This window comes from Hesperophylax consimilis, chromosome 9 (genome assembly GCF_061612785.1).
Source record: "Hesperophylax consimilis isolate HC1 chromosome 9, BYU_Hcon_1.0, whole genome shotgun sequence".
Lineage (NCBI taxonomy): Eukaryota > Metazoa > Arthropoda > Insecta > Trichoptera > Limnephilidae > Hesperophylax > Hesperophylax consimilis.
Window position 1 is genome coordinate 16517346 of NC_142844.1, and position 20836 is coordinate 16538181.

The 20836-nt window shown below is 34.9% G+C and overlaps 2 protein-coding genes across 6 annotated transcripts in view; one reads left to right on the forward strand and one right to left on the reverse strand.

Moving 5' to 3' along the window:
* Positions 1-234: 234 nt before the first annotated feature.
* Positions 235-7771, forward strand: LOC149420989 (uncharacterized). Of its 4 annotated transcripts, XM_089635664.1 has the most exons (8): positions 235-518; positions 1029-1201; positions 2427-3335; positions 3464-3617; positions 5293-5560; positions 7068-7191; positions 7310-7470; positions 7556-7771. In XM_089635664.1, the coding sequence occupies exons 3-8, from the start codon at positions 2435-2437 to the stop codon at positions 7769-7771; spliced, it is 1824 nt and encodes a 607-aa protein (XP_089491790.1). In that variant the 5' UTR covers positions 235-518; positions 1029-1201; positions 2427-2434. The 4 variants fall into 4 exon arrangements, 3 of the variants coding, with proteins under 3 accessions (XP_089491790.1, XP_089491791.1, XP_089491788.1); XR_016302629.1 differs by lacking the exon at positions 5293-5560 and having other exon boundaries at positions 3464-3541; positions 7556-7678; XM_089635665.1 differs by lacking the exon at positions 235-518 and having other exon boundaries at positions 903-1201.
* A 72-nt stretch (positions 7772-7843) lies between these two features.
* LOC149420990 (UDP-glycosyltransferase UGT5-like) overlaps positions 7844-20836 on the reverse strand; it is a 55516-nt gene continuing 42523 nt past the window's right edge. The window contains exons 3-4 of one of the 2 annotated variants that reach the window (XM_089635667.1): positions 10584-10800; positions 7844-8680 (exon numbers count right to left, since the gene is read on the reverse strand). In XM_089635667.1, coding sequence (XP_089491793.1) covers positions 8371-8680; positions 10584-10800 — 527 coding nt within the window. In that variant the 3' untranslated portion in view covers positions 7844-8370. The remainder of the gene's footprint in view (positions 8681-10583; positions 10801-20836) is intronic. The other variant, XM_089635666.1, reaches the window with a different exon arrangement.

Here is a 20836-nt window from a genome sequence, read left to right on the forward strand (position 1 = left end):
AAATGGCGATACATTCGTTGGCCTTCGTTGGTAGTAACACTGGTAACCATTTAACTTTGGAACTGTCAAAAATTTATGTGTTGCCACGAGCAAAATTATTTGCGCGCATATTTGTGTATCAAATCTTTGTTTTTTAAAGATAGATCTAGCGTGTGCAGTAGCAACACTCTTATACCGTATTATATTATATAGATAGTATATTATACTTATACTATCCTCTTCGGGTTTCAATGTCTGTACGTCAAAGACGCAATTAATCTCAAATTAACGTGATATGGAATGCCAGATTTTGTAAATCATGTTCCTGATATTAAATGTATTGAGGGCCGCACAAAATAGCTCGGCGGGCCGCAGGTTGAGTATGACTGATCTAGAGAGTGGTATATTTATGTGCGAAACTATCGCTGTGCGGTAAACACGTGTTGTGTGACATTTGAAAATGACGATTTGCGCTATAACAGTGTGCAGAAATAATACAAAGGACGATTGAAAATAACTAAAAATGTTACCTATCATAGGTAAGTTACTTTTTCAAAGCCATATAATAACCATTTAGTTAAAGAAACAATTCAGTTTTAATAGTGTAATTTAGTCTTACCGTGGTCTTGACAACGCCATATTTTCATATTTTGACGCATTGTTTACAGGGTTGCCTGTTCTTCAAATTAAAATACCCACATAAGGTAAAAATTGCAAGGCGCAAATGACGCCGTTCTATTTATAAAGAACATTAACTTTAAATTCAGTAAATTTAAATGATTCATCTCTTTAAGAAATATAAGAATCTAGTAAATAAAAAAAATTTCCCATGAGTGCGTTGTTAATTTTAAAATAGGTTTTAATAATTACCCAAAGTACACTATATATAATAATATTGTAAATGTTTGTAAATTCTTCGCGTTGACACTATATTTAAAAAAGTTATGAATTCGAAATTTGTTTATCTATTAAAATTACAAAAAAATGTGACAGGTTTGTTTGGTGAAGTATCAAGTAAACTTTTAATTTTATTCATGCATATTTTACAGAATACCTAATGATCCTATATTAAGAAGTAAGTGGATAGAAATAATAAGAAAAAGCCGCGGAGAGGATGTCTGGCAACCAGCTAAAACATCTGTTATTTGCTCTGTTTCCTTGCCAAAGACCTGTCAACAATCAAAAGCTTCGAAGGTTGAAAAAGGAAGCGATCCCGTGTAAGGTAATTTTTTAAATTAGTAATTTTGTTTTTAGCGGCCCGTACCAAAAGGTGCCAAATATCGTGTTCATGTATTTTTCTTCTATAATTTACGGGCCACCTTCTTTAATTGATGATGATAAAAATTTAAATTTAGACACAGCGATACCTGCCGGCCATTTGGCAGCGTCTAGGAATGTATCTTTCTTATTTTCCGTATTTCTTGTTTATTTGTTAAAAATAATCAAATAAAAATAAATCTCTTTTAACAATGATTTTCTTTTCATTTATATCATTATATTTATGTAGAAAACTATCTTACTTAAATGAATTCAAAATTAAACGAATTATAGGTCCCGCAAAATCGAAACATATTTTTTCCCAACTTTTTTGGGAAATACTAGGGACACGCACACAAGTATTTCAAATCTGGCCTGTTCTTTCTGTCGGAATAACAGTGCGACACTCTATCTAGACATTTATATAATCAAAGCATGATGAACACTGTAATGATGTCCCAATATCACTTATAAGTTTGTTTCAAATGAATTTTAATATGAGCGGCAAAATGCTCCTCAAGCGACTTCTCACGTTTCACGGAAAGGCGAGACTGGGCGAGACCATGGCGCGACTACACTTGGGTTAAGTATATGTCATACAAACCATAAATAAACCACCTACATACCTTGGGGTGGATCATGGACATATTCTAAAGCTTTTTAAGTCCATCGATTGTTCCATGATTGATCCACTTCAACAGTTTTTTAAACTAACCATAGATTCCCATAGAAAAGATCAAGATCAGGAATAGAGGTATATGAATAATATTTTCTGTCATTACATTGAAGTACCTACCCCACAAAAAAACTGTGTGTGCATTATTTCTTAACGTGGCAACATCATATTATTATGTTTTCCAAATTTGAATCGATTGTCCTATTTTGCAATTTGGTATTATTCTTCTGGTTTTATGTAGTAAATTGTTCTTTTATTATTTGTTTCGCTAAATAAACTAAAATAAGTAACTCGCTTTTTCTAAATCTAACTAACCAAAATGACAGCTAAAACTAAGGGAATTTTATTTGACATAAACCAATTTTTACCATTTGATTTAGGTAATAGTAATATAATTTATTTAGACACACGTAATATATAACAGAATGCATTGCAATGGTACTTTCTATCAAAGCTTTATTGGACTGTGAAATAACAATGGTTATTCTAAAAAACAAGTTTATTTTCTGTTTAGATGAGGAAATGAAGAAAAAAATATGTTTTTCCGAGACTCTCTTAGTTAGTTGCATGCTTAATAAAAAAGTTCGACCACCTGTGAACAAAAACATTGAAAGTTCAGCAGAATTTGAACCAGAGGAGATTGATGGAGAATCTTCGGAAGAAGAAGAACAACAAAAAACTGCAACACCCGTTCCCTCTGATGATGATTTCTTTTTTTATTTTTACGATAAAAAACTTCCCGACAAAGATAAGCCGACAGAGTACGACACTCTTATGAATGTCAATGGAATTCCGGCATTAAATCCTAACAGGAAAAAAATAAGATGCACATGTTCAAAAGATAATTGGAAAGCAGTTTGTACTTGTGGTGCTCCGAGTGAGGATGAATTGCTCCCCGTGCCCGAAGTATTGTCCACGAGCAGTGAATCAGAACTATCGGAAGAAGTAGACATATATGATAGAAAAAAAGCAAAACAATGCAGATGTTCATCCACAGGAACAATCATGGATGAATGCAAGTGTGGCACTGAACTAGACAAGTTAAAACGAAAGAGCCTACCTAAAATCAAACGGATTACTATTGATGTTCCTGAAGCCAGTTCAACTAAAGAAGGGTCATTGCAAAAAGGGACATATTCTTTATCAGGGGAAAAAACATATTCTTCAGGAGAAAAAACACTTTCTCTGACCACCCAATCTTCTTTATCCGTTGTTACTTCTTCAGAAATGAGTGAGGAAAACAGTTCACTTGTAAAGACATTATCTTTTACCACTGAATCATCATTGTCTATCTTAACCCCGGATGAGACCAGCGCAGAAACAGAATCACTGGTTAAAATGTCTGAAATTTCCTTCACATTGGATGATTTTGGAGAGTGTCTGAAAACATTGATAACGCCAGAGAATTGCACAACATCTGGAGGTAAATGAATAATCTACTCTTCAACAATTTTTTATGCAATGTAAATATGTTGTCATATTGAATATTAAAGTTTATGTGAAGTTTGGTGGATTGGCAGAGTTCTTTTAAAAAAATAAATCTATTTTTAGGTTTAACAATGTCTGTTGAAACTATTGGAATTAGCCATGATAAGTTCTTGGTACACACAACATCACAATACATTACTGGTGGGTATGATTCAGGAACAGAGTTATTGAGCAAAGTGGATTTAAATCTTCACACAATGGAAGAAAATAAGGCCGAGTAAGACTAGTTCTTACACAATATTTTTTTATTTACATCTATCACAGCAGGCTTGAAAATTGTAATGATAGATTATTTCATTGTACATTATAATTTTCATCGGGGCGATCTGAATATAGGCTTAATAATAATGGTTGGATTATTTATATAGCGCCGTTTTCGTGAGAAAATCACCTCAAGGGGCTTAATATCTATATATCTTATATTTGTATTCTCCACTACATCTTTCATCAAATTAGCCTTGGATCATTTTGTATTCGCATCTACACTTTCAATATCTCATCAATTTCCCCCTGATTATCTTGTATTTGTGTTCTCTACTAAACCTTCTATCAATTTCCCTGTGAATTATACGTATTGTATTTTTATATTCTCTATTTTATCTCCCATCAATTTTACCCTAGATTTTCTTGTATTTGTATTCTCTGCTACACTTTTCAATTTGCCCCTAGATCATTTTCATAATTTTTTACCCTGGATTATCCCAAAATATTTCCGAAACCTTCTAAAAGTGGAAAATAGTTGAATTCGTTACGAATAAAAGCAATTAATATAAGCACAAATATAATACAAAAAATTATTTTGGATTATTTTCAAGCTCAAAATTAGAATAATTCCTATGCATGAACTGATTTCCGCCCTACAACCTTCCTTGTAGTGTACTAACGCAAACGCACGCACAAAACAGTACTTAAACTGGAAGCGCTGAAGCTGCTGAGCAAAGGCTACGCAGTGCGCACAGACAGGGGACGTCACCGAGCTTTTTCACTTGAAATCTGTTTTTTTAAGTGTATTTGGATATATCCCAGGAATTATTCTCTACTGCAAATGCGCACCTGTATGTGAATCTCACAGAATTCTGAGAGAGACTTTTAAATCCCATTATGTTTTTCCCTTCACTTAGCTGGAATTTCTTCTATTCTGGGTGCTATTAATTTTATCTCTACTACTTTAAACATACGAAATAATAGATGGTTTGGGCATATAGAGCGAATGAGCGAAGAAAGGAGTGTAAGGAGAATATACGATGCAAATGTGAATGGTAGCAGAAGTCGGGGACGCCCGAGGAAGACATGGCACGACCAAGTGAATCAGATACTTGAGTCGGGCCATGTCAAGAGTCAGAACTATAGAAGAGTATGTATGAGACGATGTATGAATGTGAATGAGGCAGGGATGTGTGCCAAGACCGAGTTGTTTGGCGGTCCGTTCTCTCTGCCTACCCCTGAGGGGAAACGGCGTGATGGTTAGTTAGTTAGTTAGTTAGTTAGTTAGTTAGTTAGTTAGTTAGTTAGTTAGTTAGTTAGTTAGTTAGTTAGTTGCAACGGTTTGCTAGTTTCGGGCGGGAATCGATAGCGTTCAAATTAAGTTCAATGATAATCTTGCATTAATTTTATTATTCTATTTTATAAATTGGTAGGTAAATACCCATAGAGATATTAATTTATTTTGTGCTTACACATCTGATTATGTGCATGACTTGTCGGTGAACATTTTTGTTTGAGAAATTTTATATTTTCTTGCTGTAGCGAGATTTTAGTACACGGTTCCCACTATCGAAGAGGTGCTCGAGCCGCCAGAGACTAGTATAAACTATTTTATACTAAACTCTGATTACACCCATATTTGTATTTTATAAAATCACCAACATAATGAATTGGGTTTAACATTCCAGGTACAAGAAAAGGAAAATAACTCGTGAATTCTTTGAAAATGAATTATTTATGGCAATATGTGAAGGGGGCTATTTCTGTAGCACCACCACCAGAGAAGGCGATTCCAAGAAAAATGAGAGCAAATATATTTCATATGATGATGCATATACCTTCGTCTTGGACGGGTCTAACATAATTCTGCTTCGCTATCTAGCGCTGACACAGTTTGAAGGAAAAATAACGACAACTTATATGGATATGAGTGGAAATATTGGCGAAAGTTCTTATGTAAGTCCGTTGAACCACCCATTTTTATATATGGGGCTGTTTCAATTCAGAGTAACAAGAGATTTAAGAAAGGTTTTTTTTTTTTTTTTTTTACATTAACTCCACACAGGAGGCCCTGAAGAAAATAATTTCCCTCAGGGCCTATGTCATCTTTGGGGATGCTGTGTGGAGGGTCTTTTTGTGGAGAGGAAGGAGTGAACATGGGTCTTGAAGAGTCCCATGTTGTAGGAGGGAGGAAACACAGAGACCGGCAGTTCGTTCCACAGCCGAGCTGTTGAACTTAAGAACGAATCGTAGAAGCGACCCGTTCTCATGTGACAAATGTCAACCGTGTACAAATGTTGGGCGCGCGTTTGGCGTGTATCCCGACTACGCACTAGTTCCTCAGAGCATCTTCCATTGTAAAACCGATAGAACAAGGACAGCATACCTACCTGACGCCTGTGCTCTAAAGATTGCAGTCCGTTTGTTAAGATTGGGGAATCTATCAAACGGACCGCCCGTTTTTGCACAGAGTCGAGGGTTTTTTTCAGGTATTTAGGGGCTCCGGACCAGAGATGGCTGCCAAATTCGACAGTAGGGCGCACTTGCGATTTGTACAGGGTCAGCAGTTGTGTACTAAGTATCTGCGGGCCCTGTACAGTACGCCCAGCTTCTGAGAGGCCAGCTTTACTCTGACTTCGATGGAGCCCCATACCTGAGCTGGTCACTTATAGTTACACAAAGCATATCAATGGAAGGCCTGTTCGGAAGATTGCTTCCGTTGAAGGAGACTAGGTTATCATTTAGATCCCTTTTAGACGTAATCAGACAGGATTGGGTCTTTGAAACATTAAATTCGACGAGATTATTTTTACCCCAGGAGGAAATACTCTCGAGATAACCGTCCATTCTCTGCTTCAAAGCCTTCCGAGCCGTTGGAGTTTGTGTGCCCTTTGGGGGCTTGTCAAACAAAAAGCTATCATGAACTGTACTGTCATCCGCGTTAACAGTTATCAGGTTAACAGTTGTCTAGTGATTAGGAGGTAAAGGGAACTAAAAATTGGCTACAGTTTGCAAAATATGTACGTCTCAAAAATGGAAAATACATATTTCTTAAATGAATAACTACTACACTATTACTCATTGAGGATAGAAATATTCTTGGTCATGATTTGGCCATCTAAAATAAATATGGACAATCTTAGATATGGTCAGGGCCGGCCTATGCAATTGGAACATCCCCCTCTGGGCGCCGAATTGTCAAGGCGCCAAAGCGCTGATAATACCCAACACCTAACAGTCCTAACACATAGCCCTTGAGATTATTTTTTACAAAAACGGCGCTACACAAAAATACAAATCATCTGAATATTATTGATTACAGTGGTTACCTACCTAGGCGTCTGCTGGTTTTGACAATGGACTTTAAAATGTAACTCGGTGCCAAGCGCTGTTTGGCTCATGGCCGGTCCTGGATATGGATTTGACTTGTGTTGTCATATGGTAAAACCTAGTTTATTTTCAGGTTTCCAAAATTGTTCCCAATGCGATGGTGAATAATCAAGAGATGCCCGTCTTACAAGTAGGCCGAGTTAACCTTAGTGGCTTAGGGTATGAAACATCAGAGTGTTATGTATTCACTTTACTAGGTAAGCGTTATTGCCCTCCACCAGATCCTTGCATTAATACATATGTACATCACGGTAATTTAATATTGTAATGGTTTTATACAACTAACTTTGGTAGTTACTTGATTTCTCAATGAAGGTTACCTAGTTCAACACCAGTGGAGTGATAGCAACATTGTGGTGCACATAAATCCCTTATTACCAGTCGATCCAGTTACGAATCAGATTTGCAGACAAATTCCACTGAGAAACAATTGGAAGGATGATATGCAGATACTCTCCAACTATTTTGATTTCAAAGTAAGAACAGATTTTCACAAACGCGATTTTGATCTAATCATAAAGTTTTTTTAAAGAAAAACCTAAAAATTATTTTTTTTTGCAGGACAGACGTTTGATGGAGAATGAATCATACCTTGCGGGAAAGGTTCAATTGCAGTCAATTTTGACAGATTATTTTCAGACTATCCTTCTGATGAAGCCGAGAGACGTGGTGCCTTTTACGATAAGCTTTTTTGCCAGTTTTGATAAAAGCATCACGCTCCCTCACAATAGTTACTTCGATAAAAATTGCCAGCGAGTGCGGTATTCATCTCTTTGAGTTATGTAAACAAATCATTTAAATAACCCAACTAAAAATGGATAAAGTGAAGAAAACGAAAAGGTTGTACAATTATCTTATTTATTGAATTTATTTATTTAATACCTATCTAAACAGTTTTATATTATTTTAATATCTGTGCAAGTATCAATTAGCACGCTAATTAATAAAATTTATTTGGTAATTCAACTCTTCGAATCTCCAGGCTCCTGCATAATAACACATCTATGTATATATTTAAATTATAATATATTATAAGCCACCGCAACCACTAAAAGTGAACATGAATTGCAAAATTGAGCTATTAGGGTGATAACAATTTTAATAAAATATAATAACATCATCCAATAAAACATTTCATAATGAATTGTTGATTATTTAAAAGGAAAGTTACCGATGATGCGGTAGTCTGGTATTTTCCATAATTTTTGAAACTGCAAAGTCCAAATTTATGTATTCTTTATAAATGAATGAAACCTATTAATAGATAAAATATTAATGTTTATTATGAAAAGAGTGAAGGAATGTCCAAGTTGCACAATATATTGCTTCTTCACAACAATAATAATTATCCTCCACTGAAAAATCAGTTTTTTCTTTTAGCTTTGCTTGTATTTATTATTGTTTTTACTATGCAAGTCTGTCGTCTTTGGAACACTTTTCCCGAAGCATAGCCTCAGAGCAGATCTCACCAGCAACAGGATGGAACCGAACAATACAATTAGTATGACGAGGAAGAAGGCCATGACGTCGAGGTTAAGAGCCTGGTAGGTGTACAGGTCGAGAGCTGGGGAGCGGAGGTGTCTCCCCTTGTACTTGGCCACGTACTCCACTGTCTCGGTGGCCAACTGGAGCGGTGGTGTACGATCATGCCATTGCATTGATAGAATCTTGGCTGATTGACGCATTCTGCAACATAATAATAACATTTTTTTATTGCACACCTTAAAAAGGCAACAGAAATAGATAGCTTGACTACTAAATATGTAGTGAGCAGAGATGTGCTTTATTTCAAATAAATCCATTTCAAATGGAAATGCAAAATGGGTATTTTTCATTTTGCATTTTAAATGCTTTTCTAAAAACCATTTTGCATTTTGCATTTTAAATGCTTTTCTCAATGCATTTTCCATTTTAAATGCTTTTTTGCAACATTCTTCCTACTTTCTCCACTCATCTTTTTTTCATAAGCCCCAAATATCAGTCGGTCCTCAACCTCGCTATGAGAGATAATTTACATTTGTCAAGTTGCTCCCTGGTAGGAGCCCTGGCAATTGAGTGATACCATTACAAAAAATACTGATTCAAATACTGAACATGGCCATGACGCTGTAATATTAAATGTTAGATAGCAGTTTCTATGTTTTTACGTTTGCAACATTACTCCCGCGCAAATTTTTTGTGATTTCATAATCTGTAGTCGTGGTGTTTTTGGATTTACCATCATGTGTTTACTTACATATGTTTGTTCTACATTGATGTCCATTATTAAATGACAGAATTGTTTAAAAATTCTATAATTATTTTAATTGTTTGACCTGAGAAACTATTTTGCATTTTCAATGCATTTTGAAAATAGGTATTTTACATTTTGGATTTGAAATGCTTTTCTAAAAACCATTTTGCATTTTGCATTTTCAAATGGAAAAGTTTTGACCCATTTCCATTTTGCATTTCAAATGGTTTTGGGTACCCATTTTGCACATCTCTGGTAGTGAGTGATCATATTAATTGTGCAGAGTTTATTTTGTGAGTCATAGATTATTCGTGATGCACATTTGTTGTTGTTATATGATATCAAACTTAAAGCCCTACAGTAGCAATCGGCACAGGGAGCCCGCTCACAGGGTAAAAAAGATTATCTCTTTATTTATCCACAGTTGACACAAGACGAGGGAGAAATGTTCCCTGGCACAGTATACAAATGATACAATACGAAATAATTTGATATCAAACATCAAGAAAATTTGAAAACAAAATAATTACCATCAATTAAATATAAATGGTTTGTTATTTTTTTTACATTAACACCACACAGGAGGTCATAAGGAAAATAATTTCGTTTAGGGCCCATTCGTCTTGTGGGATGCTGTGTGAGGGTCTTTTTAAGGAAAGGAAGGAGAGGAATTTCTGGGAAGGAAAAGGGTGGGTAGGAATCTGGGGGTCAGTATGTCCAGGAGTGACGGACGTATGAATTGACCCCTCCAACTGTTGTCTAAGGCGATGGGATGAGAGAGTCCGGCTGGAGATGTCAAAAGGCCTCTCTTGATCCGGCCTGCCTTGCAGTTGGTGGGCAGACGCAGCCACCGCCAAGATCTAGACAAAACTCACCCCTTTGAACTTGGGCACCCCTGCTAAGTCACCAAACGTAGCGAACCATTCGGGGTGACCTATGACAGAGGTGTTGGTTATCCAATAAATGTTTCCCGGGGAGGCGGTACCCATACACGCCTCCCAAATTGAAAGCAGTATTCGAACGCAGTTGCATCCTAACTATGCTCATTATTTGCAACCATTGGGTTAACCAAAACCGCCCTTTTTTCATTTTGGTTTGTTCTTTTCATTGTTGTTTATTTCAAGGAATTTCCACAGCTAGTTCTTGCATGTCATGATATTTACTTAAATTGTCATCCAAGGATAATTAATTTTGGAGGAATCATGATGGATGGGTATTGATTACAAAATATTTGAATTTTTGTAAGATACCTACCTAGAATTAGGTACTTCCTACAAATTATGCATTTATACGTGTTTTAAATCCTATTTGACTTCAAAAGGCTATCAGTCAGTTAAAAAAATATATTAAACTTACTCTGGAGTAAGAACTTGGGTCAGCGCTTCATAGACAGTCTCCTTAGTGACAGCTCCATAGAGCACTCTCTTGCCCAGTCCAGCCTCCACCGCTGCTGCGGAGTTGGTCCCCTGGTCTGCAAACACCGGGATGAAGAGCATGGGGACTCCGCAGTGGATGGCCTCAGTGGTTCCCAGCAATCCCCCGTGGGATATGAAGGCAACGGTCTTTGGGTGATCTGTAATTAAATTATAATACATGGTCAAAAATATATTAAAGAGGAAATCTTTGTTGTTTGGAAAAAAAACCTTATTTTTCAAACCTTAGCCTTAAACAAGCTTTTATTTTTATGATGGTACCAATAATATTATTTAGAGGGTGTAAGTGTGATTTTAAAACCATAAAAAAATATCGTTGACCTAGCGCACACATGTATTAAGTGCAATTTGAAAATTTAATTTATAGAATACTCCAGGTTAATTATGAAATTAATATGAATATATCCTTTTTATACATTCTAAATGAAAAAAGTAATGTAAATTATCCATAAAACATCTGTTTTCAAAGCGAGTAATCTTGATAAATGCTTTACAAAGCATGTAATTGTTTTTACTTAAAACTGGACTTAACAAGATGTTTGATAATGTTTGTAAGGATGGGTTGTTTCGGAGAATTTGAACAATTCATAAAATTTCAACGTTCATTTCTGGGTACTGTGAAAAGTCTTATTCAAGTTCTGTTATTATATCATCATAGGCTAGTTGCATGCCAGAACTGAAATAATAACAGAACTTGAAAAAATCTTTCACATAACTGGAAAATTAACTTTGAAATTTGAAGAATTGTTCAAATTCTCCGAAACAACCCGTCCTAAGAGTCACAGACATATGAATATATAGACTAGAAATTAAAGGTGAGGGGTAAAATCAACTGTTGAAGAACGAAGGGGGTAAAGCTGACTGTGATTCGTCAATAAATCAATCTGACAGTATATAGGCATCTCGCATTATAATATCACCATTTAGTTCTAAAAAGTAAAATCTGCTTTTGAATGAATAGACATTTTTACATGGGAGCGCAAATTACTCGCCACGTTATGAACAAATTTGCGAAGTCCAAATTCGGCAAAAAAAAATTCTTCTATTTTCAGAGTCGAATATTTTGTTTACGTATTTAGTTAAGACACTTTTATAAGTGTTCATAATTTACTTCCCAGTAACAACGATGCGCACACTTGGGAATCGCTACATTCGACCAATGTTGGAGGGTTGTCACAACCGCTATGTTCCTATTAATAATAAAATATTGAAATCTTTAAGAAAGAAAAGTAAAACAACTAAAATGAAATTATATACACACAGTTTTTACCAGCGATTCCTAGGAGTATTTGGAGTAAAAATTTGGACATCATTTTGCCTTCCGATGACACTTTTTCAATTAAAAACAAAAAACATGATTTTCTATCACACATCGCCACTCGGTATAACCTAGCGCATTACGTGATATGCACTCCTTCTCGTTCCAGCAGTACTGTACATACGAAACAAGCGCGTACCCATAGACATATGAATATTAGTAGACCTGCCCTAAGTGATTAAAAGCGTATTATCCCCACTCCCCATACCGGTTCCATTGGAGCCGGCTGTGCTCGCGTATGGCCTCAAGTGAAAGTTGAAAACGTGACGTCATCATTCTTGTGCGAACTATGGTCGAGGCGTCATCGGTTCATTTTACGAAATAACACGGCAAAATGTTGACTTGTACTATGAAAACTTGTAAAAATAGATGTGAAAAAGAGAATAAACCCAATTGTCGTATTACATTCCATATATAAGCATTATTTTACTTTATTTTAAGCATATTCACATCGTATAATATGAATCAGTTGTTACTATCACATCGAGAAACGTCTGGACGCGAAACACAAAGCTGGTTGGTTGCTGGGAAGTAAATTATGAACATTTATAAAAGTGTCTTAACTAAATACTTAAACGAAATATTCGACTCTGAAAATAGAACCGAATTTTTTTGCCGAATTTGGACTTCGCAAATTTGTTCATAACGTGGCGAGTAATTTGCGCTCCCATGTAAAAATGTCTATTCATTCAAAAGCAGATTTTACTTTTAAGAAGTAAATGGTGATATTATAATGCGAGATGCCTATTTACTGTCAGATTGATTTATTGACGAATCACAGTCAGCTTCACTCCCTTCGTTCTTCAACAGTTGATTTTACCCCTCGCCATTATCTTCTTGTCTATTAATTCCTATGTCTGTGCGCGTACATAACACGTGGTACCTAAAGCGCAAAAGGCGAAGGCACATCCCTGATTCTTATGCACACGGCTTTGTATTTTGCGTCCAGATGTATCTCGATGTGATAGTATATGTTTCTACAACTGATCCATATTATACGATGTGAATAAGCTTAAAATAATGCTTACATATGGAATGTAATACGACAATTGGGTTTATTCTCTTTTTCACATCTATTTTTACAAGTTTTCATAGCGCAAGCCAACATTTTGCCGTGTTATTTCGTAAAATGCCTCGACCATAGCTCGACGCTAGTTCGAACAAGAATGAATACGTCACATTCTCAAGATTCACGGGAAGCCATACGCGAGCCCAGCCGGCTCCAATGGAACCGGTATGGGGAGTGGGGAATAATACGCTTTTAATCACTTAGGGCAGGTCTACTAATATTCATACATGTCTATGGTAAGAGTCTAATAATGATACAATTTTTTATGTGGTTGGGGATCATGAGATATTTATTAATATATTTTTAAAGATAAAATTGTAAAATCTAAACCCGTCATCCCACGGTTGGTACGCACTCAACATAAACCGAACCCTGCAAGATCCTGCGCACAAAATTAAGTTATATAGAAAGGTAACGGTTTGCAGCGTAGTTCAGTGTGGAACTTTACTGCGCAGGGTCTTGCAGCATTCGGTTTATGTCAATTGCTTACCGACCCATGGGACGACTGACTAAGTAATACGGCTAATAAAAAAATCTTTTCCAATGTATTTAATAAATTTTTTCTTTACGTTTTGAATATTTTATTGTAATTGTGGGAATGGAAAAAAGCATTGGCTGAGTGAGAAAGCGCATGAATCCCCGTCACAGTGGACAAGATATAAAGGCTCCTGTTCGTTTAATCCCTTTAGAAGGCTTCCCTTTTTAAGAGACTGCTAAAAAGTGTACAATAAAAGTGTTTTACATAGTGCTTACCTTTTCAAGTAGCGATGTGTGCGTAAATATTATCGTTTAGCCGGAATTTGCAATTGTCATACTATTTTAAACCGATAAAATTTGTAAGTGAAGCTAACACGAACAAAGACTCTCAATGCAGCCGGAGATTGAATACATGGGTCCTCAAGTCTCAAGCAGTGTAATTAGTTCGGGACTTATGGGACCTCTTCAGCGAGCTGTCTTTGAAGGATATCTGCATATGAAATAGAAGAGCCATATTTTGTTTAAAATTTGTTTTTATTTCAGATGACATATAAAAAGATAATATAGACTTTGTTGGTTGGATATTTTTTTTTGTTTTGTTATATTCAAACCCTCTTGGTCTGAGATAGAGGTATGAAATCGTTGGACCACGAGACATAGTATGAGGTGTCACGGTGTATTATTGCAAAATAATTTGTTTGTTTACTTTGGTTTTTTTTTTTTAAATCTTAATATCAGAGTATTACTCGTATTATTATTTATTTATTTATTCAAAGTGATCGTACACGAAGTTTGTGAAAAGAAGAGATTTTATTTTTTACTTTCTTGGTTAGGCTCTAATTGTATTCAGGTATTTTACGCATACTAGAAGAGGCAAGAAGAACCATTAAGAAGTCGCCTAGAAGAGATAGGAATAGACTAGAAGGGTCGGTAAAAAGTAAGAATATACAATAAGAGCCAGGAAGAGACAATAAGCGGCGATAAGAGGGAAGGAGAAGAGGGAAGGAGAAGAAGAAAATCTAAGAAGAGACTAAAGGGGCCAAGAAGGGACTAGAGGGGCCAAGAAGAGACTAGAAAAGACAAAAAAAAGACAAGACAAACCTAAAAAGATCGATAAGACGCAATAACTGGCATGAACAACTAAAAAGAGACGATAAAGGCCGTGAGAAGTAAGAAGAAGACAAGACTAGCCAAGAAGGGGCGAGGAGATTCAATAAGAGATGTGAAGAGCTAAGAAGTGACTAAAAAAGTTCAGAAGAGACGAGAAGCGGCGGTAAGAAAATTGAAGAAGAGACAAGACTAACCAAGTAGGGGCGAGAAGATGCAAGAGGAGGCAAGAAGAAGCAAAGAGAGTCAAGAGGAGCCAATAAGGAGCTAGAGGATGCAAAAAGAGGCAAGAAAAGACTAGAAGGTGCGGTAAGACGTAAAAATATGCAAGAAGAGACGAGAAGATACAAAAATATTCAAGAAGAGGTAAAAGGAGCCAATACAAACTAGAAGAAACAAGAAGAGACAACAAGATACAAAAAGAGACAACAAGATACAAGAAGAGACAAAAAGAGACAAGAGGAGACAAGAAGAGACAAGATGAACCAGGAAGATCCAAAAAGAGGCCAGGAAATGTAAGAAGAAGTCATAAAGAAGAAACAACGCTCAATCAATTCCTTTATTCCTGCCCATTCTAAATTCCAATATTGGCTTATTGGGTTGCTTGTATACCGGTCGATTAAACTCCAACCTGCTTCCAATCCTCAGAGCACGTGTTCCAAGTCCTAACAAATCAGTGCCCCCTGGTGTACCGGTCGCACCGGAATAGTAGTGCTCCTGGCTGGGGAGGTACAATCGTATCATATCGTATCGAAATTGTAAGAATGGGAAAAATATGAAAAATGTCATAAAAAGTTAGTGCAGAGACGCTGTAGGAGTTACTCTGCTCGGGGGACCGTGTGTAACCAAAGTATCGTTCGGTTTTGATGGCCGAGTAATCAAATATAAAATGGTTCAGGAAGTGATTAATTTATCAAGGAATGTTTGTATCTTTGTGTAGGTAGAATCTCTACAAAGAAGCATTCGATATTAGCAGAGATGTGCAAAATGGGTACCCAAAACCATTTGAAATGCAAAATGGAAATGGGTCAAAACTTTTCCATTTGAAAATGCAAAATGCAAAATGGTTTTTAGAAAAGCATTTAAAATGCAAAATGCAAAATACCTATTTTCAAAATGCATTGAAAATGCAAAATGGTTTCTCAGGTCAAACAATTAAAATAATTATAGAATTTTTAAACAGTTTTGTCATTTAATAATGGACATCAATGTAGAACAAACATATTACATGATGGTAAATCAAAAAATGCCACGACTATAGATTATGAACCACAAAAATTTGCGCGGGACAAATGTTGCCAACGTAAAAACATAGAAACTGCTATCTAACATTTAATATTATAGCATCATGGCCCCATGTTCAGTATTTGAATCAGTATTTTTTGTAATGGTATCACTCGATTGCCAGGGCTTCTACCAGGGAGCAACTTGAAAAATGTAAATTATCTCTCATAGTGAGGTTGAGGACCGACCAAAGATATTAGAAGAACGAGATATGCTATGTTGGCCGCCGGACCGTAGGCGGAGTACTACCTAATTAGGGTACTTTGAACGGTATCGGGACGTGTACGCATAGAAATCTGTTCTATGTATTAGTGCGGATACCTTAGCGCAAGCGAAGGTGTGCAGTAGTATTGGTGAACAAAACCGGCGACACTCGTCAAAACAATTCCACTCAGTACGAACTGCGCATAGCACATCTCGTTCTTCTAATATCTTTGGGACCGACTGATATTTGGGGCTTATGAAAAAAAGATGAGTGGAGATAGTAGGAAGAATGTTGCAAAAAAGCATTTAAAATGGAAAATGCATTGAGAAAAGCATTTAAAATGCAAAATGCAAAATGGTTTTTAGAAAAGCATTTAAAATGCAAAATGGAAAATACCCATTTTGCATTTCCATTTGAAATGGATTTATTTGAAATAAAGCACATCTCTGGATATTAGTCGAATTACCTTGTTTTGCAGGGTTTGATGTTTATTTTCGCCGCGTTATCCCCAAAATTTAAAATGCAGCGTGCGAAAAAATAATGGGATTTTTTTTATTGTATGTAGATAATTAAACACTCTTACCAAGCATTGGAAAGAGTGCTCTTCGGATTGTTAACTGGCTTATATACCTGAGTTGAAATAATAATGCTTTTTAAGAGGAAGCTATAAGCCAAACATATGTATATTCTTGGTAAGCCTTATATCGTGACGAATATATGTAGATAATAATCGCTCGGCAAACGGAGTTAAGAAACCCTCGATTTAAAGCGCAAAAGTGGTTTTTATTTATTTTGTAAACAATTTTATAAGAGCACAAAAAAGTTAATCAAGGGAAACTGTCACAGATAATCTTAGCCATAATATTGTATTTTTTAAGTTGTTTTTTATGTGTTCATACATTTCTATTGAATAAAAACATTTTTAGTAGTTTACATTTATATTTTATATTGAATAAATGCATTTTTTATTTGAATTATACTCGAAAACGATATGAAAAGCATCAATTTATCTAAAGCATATTTTTTGGTTTTCATAATGGAAACCAATTCGTTACAAAGATTAATGGAAAATCACTATTTAGCATTAAGTTTCGCCTTAACGCTCTTCATAATTTGTGAGCTGACTGCTAAAAACATCGTGCAAAAAATTAATGTACTGTTATACTTTTGCGGTTTCTAACGGGTAGTTGGTTAGTGATTACTGTTTAATAATACATACTTGAGTTTAATGCATGATATCTTGCGATAATAAGTAGGTACTTAATTATGTTAGATACGCTCACGAAAATATAAAATTATTCTCATATTAATAATGAATGATTTTAAATTTTCCACTTGTTTGCCTATTTTAAGGTTTTTATTAATCATAAATAAATATATTAAATTAGAATTCCATCACGAATAACGGTTACAAAATTGGAAAATTATTCTGGGCTTTATTTCATTTTACTGCGAATAGATTAACATCGAATTGGTAGCTTTGTTAGATAAGTCGTAAAAACAGATTTGAATTATTCATTATTAATTTTTATTTAGTTATGGAGGCGAATTAATATTTGGCTCTTAAAAAATGATGTGCAAAAATTGCGCTTCGAAGTATATGTACCAAACGAGCGAAAGAAAATATTCATAAGAAGCACTAAACTTGCATTTTTTTATTTGTTCTTTTTTCTTCATTTTTGTGTTAGTATCTTTGTATTAAAAAGTTGGACTTTGTCAGAAGAATAATCTTTTTAGGCTAGCATTACACTTGTAAGTTTTTTCGTAAATTTACGACTTCTAGCCAATGGGCATCTTGCATTTTGAAAATCCAATGCGCCCATTGGCTAAAAGTCGTAAATTTACGAAAAAACTTACAAGTGTAATGCTAGCCTAAGAAATTAAAAACACCAAGAAAATTTATTTAAAAACTAAGAAAAGTCAAACACGCCATAAAAAAGTATGTCAACATGAAACCCCCTACGGACCACTAAATTTGGTTAGTTCAACCCAAGGTTCGTAGAAAACGTATTTAAAAAGGTTAGCTCATTCAGGGAGTAAATCGGTGATTGGCTACAAAGTCGTGACGTAGCTAGAAGCCCATTTTCCACAGGGAGATTCGAATTTACTGCAATACAAGTAGCGTCAAGTGACTCGTAATGCATTTGCAATGATTTATTTACAATGAGTTTGAAATATTATACGAAAAATAACACCAATAATAGCATATATAATGAATACTAATATAATGGTGAATTGATCAAAAGAATAGAAATTATCAACAAAACCGTGATTTGAATCACACATCACAAATCAAAACTGCAATTTTTCCGGGAAACTGACGAGCATGGCGCATGCGTAAGTCTGGCAAAATTTCATGTTTCAGGTCTTTCGTACTAAAGACGGTTTTATGAGTAATAATCCGAAATAGAAATAGTACAGTCATTATAGAATGTGTAACAAAAACACGGTCGGGAAGTGTTTTTTTTATTAGTAAGGCTGTAAATCTTCATACTATAAACAATCAAAGAAATGTTTTCTTGTGTTCTGTTGTTCTTAATTTTAGTGCGAATTAGTTAGACTAATGTTAGACTTATAGTAATAAGTCGTGCTGTGCTTCCTCCTTGAACCAGCGTTTAGGAAAGTAGTTTCCAGTAGTACCCATCAGAGGAAATATATATATCAAGCGTAAAAAATGTTTCTTTACTACTATCAAGGTGCTATTGTTGCACGGTAATTCTCTTTGATGAAATCTAAACTAGTTCTACAGTCTAGAGCGGGCTACAATCACCAAACATACTAATTTGAGATTGACTGCACGTGGTTTTTTGTCTCCGTAAAATATTTCTGCGTAAAATCTTGTCCAATGAACTCAAATTTCCTTTGAATTTAGGCGTCATTTTCAAAACAGGAACTGCTTGTGTGAAGAATAATTCAGACAAGCGATAAAGTGGGTAATAATTTTACATTTGAACAGAAAATTATTTTGACTGTCCTTTTCAAAATTGGATTTATAATATCCCGTGATTTTCACGGGTTGGCGCAACTGTAATAATATAATTGGCCGACACGGCCGTGAGAATCTAAGGAAAAGCTTGTTTTATGATTTGAATGCAAAATGCATTTCTTACGTGCGTAGGCTTGTTATAAAGATAAATGTAATTATACATTAGATCAGGTTGGATTCCACTAGGTATCTAATTATTCAACCTGTGATCGTGAATATAGCATTTTCTGGCCTTGATTATTTATACGTATTCAACATAGTTCCTGCAAGCCCATTTTCTTATTTAGAATTCAACATAGAATTGACATTGCCAATAATTAATAACTTTAATACAAAGATCTTAATATTATTGGTATATGGTAAACAAATTATAAAATATTATCAAAACAATGCTTTTATTTTACTGAATTCAATAATTGGTTTCAGAAATTCATAAAATTATTTTTTTTATTTCATTTTGACAGAACGACGCCTGGCCCGAGTAAAGTTTTGGCGCCCCTTGTCAAAACCAGTAAACCACAAAGATAGATTATTACTGTAATCAATAATTTTCTGATGATAGGTACTTTTGTGTAGCACAGTTCTTATAAAAATAATCTCAAGGGCGATGTGTTAGACTGTTAGGTGTAAGGTATTACCAGCGCCTTGGCATTTCGGCGCCCGGAGCGGACTGCTCCAATTGTGCCTGCATAGGGCCGGCCCTGGTCTTACACAACGAAAGCGAATTTTCATTTTACAAATGCAGTCAGTTTCCGTTTATAGTAATTAAGGTGAGTAAAAAGTTTTTTTTGTTTAAAAATAAATCGTATTAAGCATGGCCAGGCCAGCGATCTCGAATATTTACCACAAAAATTAGAAACCTATATTTATAAAAATTACTTTCAGAATTTTGAAAGATGTTGTAACGTGAAGTTCGTACGTTTCTTTGGCTTCCGACTTCTGACTTAGCGGCTTAGAATTTTTTTTAAATTTGATATTTGGCTGTTTTTTTCGCATCCATAAAAATAACGCCCGGTTAGATTTCGGTAATTTTCAATAAATCACTATGGTTGCAAAATACGATTAAAAAAAATCGAAATGTCTTATCTCTTTTGCCTGAATCAAAAAAACTGATGCAAGAAGTTACCGATTCTACAATCTACATGTTGTGTACAACATGTAGATTGTGTGGAGCTTGTCAAAAAAATTTCATCTCCAGAGAAGAGTGAAGTAAAAAAAGTGTTAAGTATGTCCAATGATAATTTCATGTGAAATTTGTCACATTCACTGAAGACATCCTACACTTATTACATTATGGTCACATCTATATGTACACAATGTAGGTACATATTGTATAATGTTCTGAGATGAAAAAGAAAAAAAATGGCAAGGTTTTAATCTGGGAAGTATTTTACTTGTAGTTTTGTAGGACGTAAAAAACGTTTATCTTTATTTAATTCTTTAGATTTAGAATTTCTTTTAGATTTTTAATTTTTATTTTTTATTTTCTTTATTTATTTTCATTTCTTTACATATATTATACATAATAATAGACAGTAAATAATAACATAATATATATTATCAAAATTGTACACACAAGAAATGAAAACCCACTAAGGCACTGCCTGAGTGTGGGTAATATAAAACCATTACTATATTTCAAGTACCTACCTAAGTATAATATATATAAGTAGAAAAAGTTTTTTTTTTTGTTTATAGTTATTATAAAAGTAAAGAGAAACCATTATGTA

Bases quoted from the DNA above. Each gene is read 5' to 3' on its own strand.
- LOC149420989 (XM_089635662.1), top strand. From the start codon at position 2,232: ATGACAGCTAAAACTAAGGGAATTTTATTTGACATAAACCAATTTTTA. The intron at 3,336-3,463 runs GTAAATGAATAA...ATCTATTTTTAG, and splicing joins GAATTGCACAACATCTGGAG to GTTTAACAATGTCTGTTGAA. The intron at 7,471-7,555 runs GTAAGAACAGAT...TTTTTTTTGCAG, and splicing joins CCAACTATTTTGATTTCAAA to GACAGACGTTTGATGGAGAA.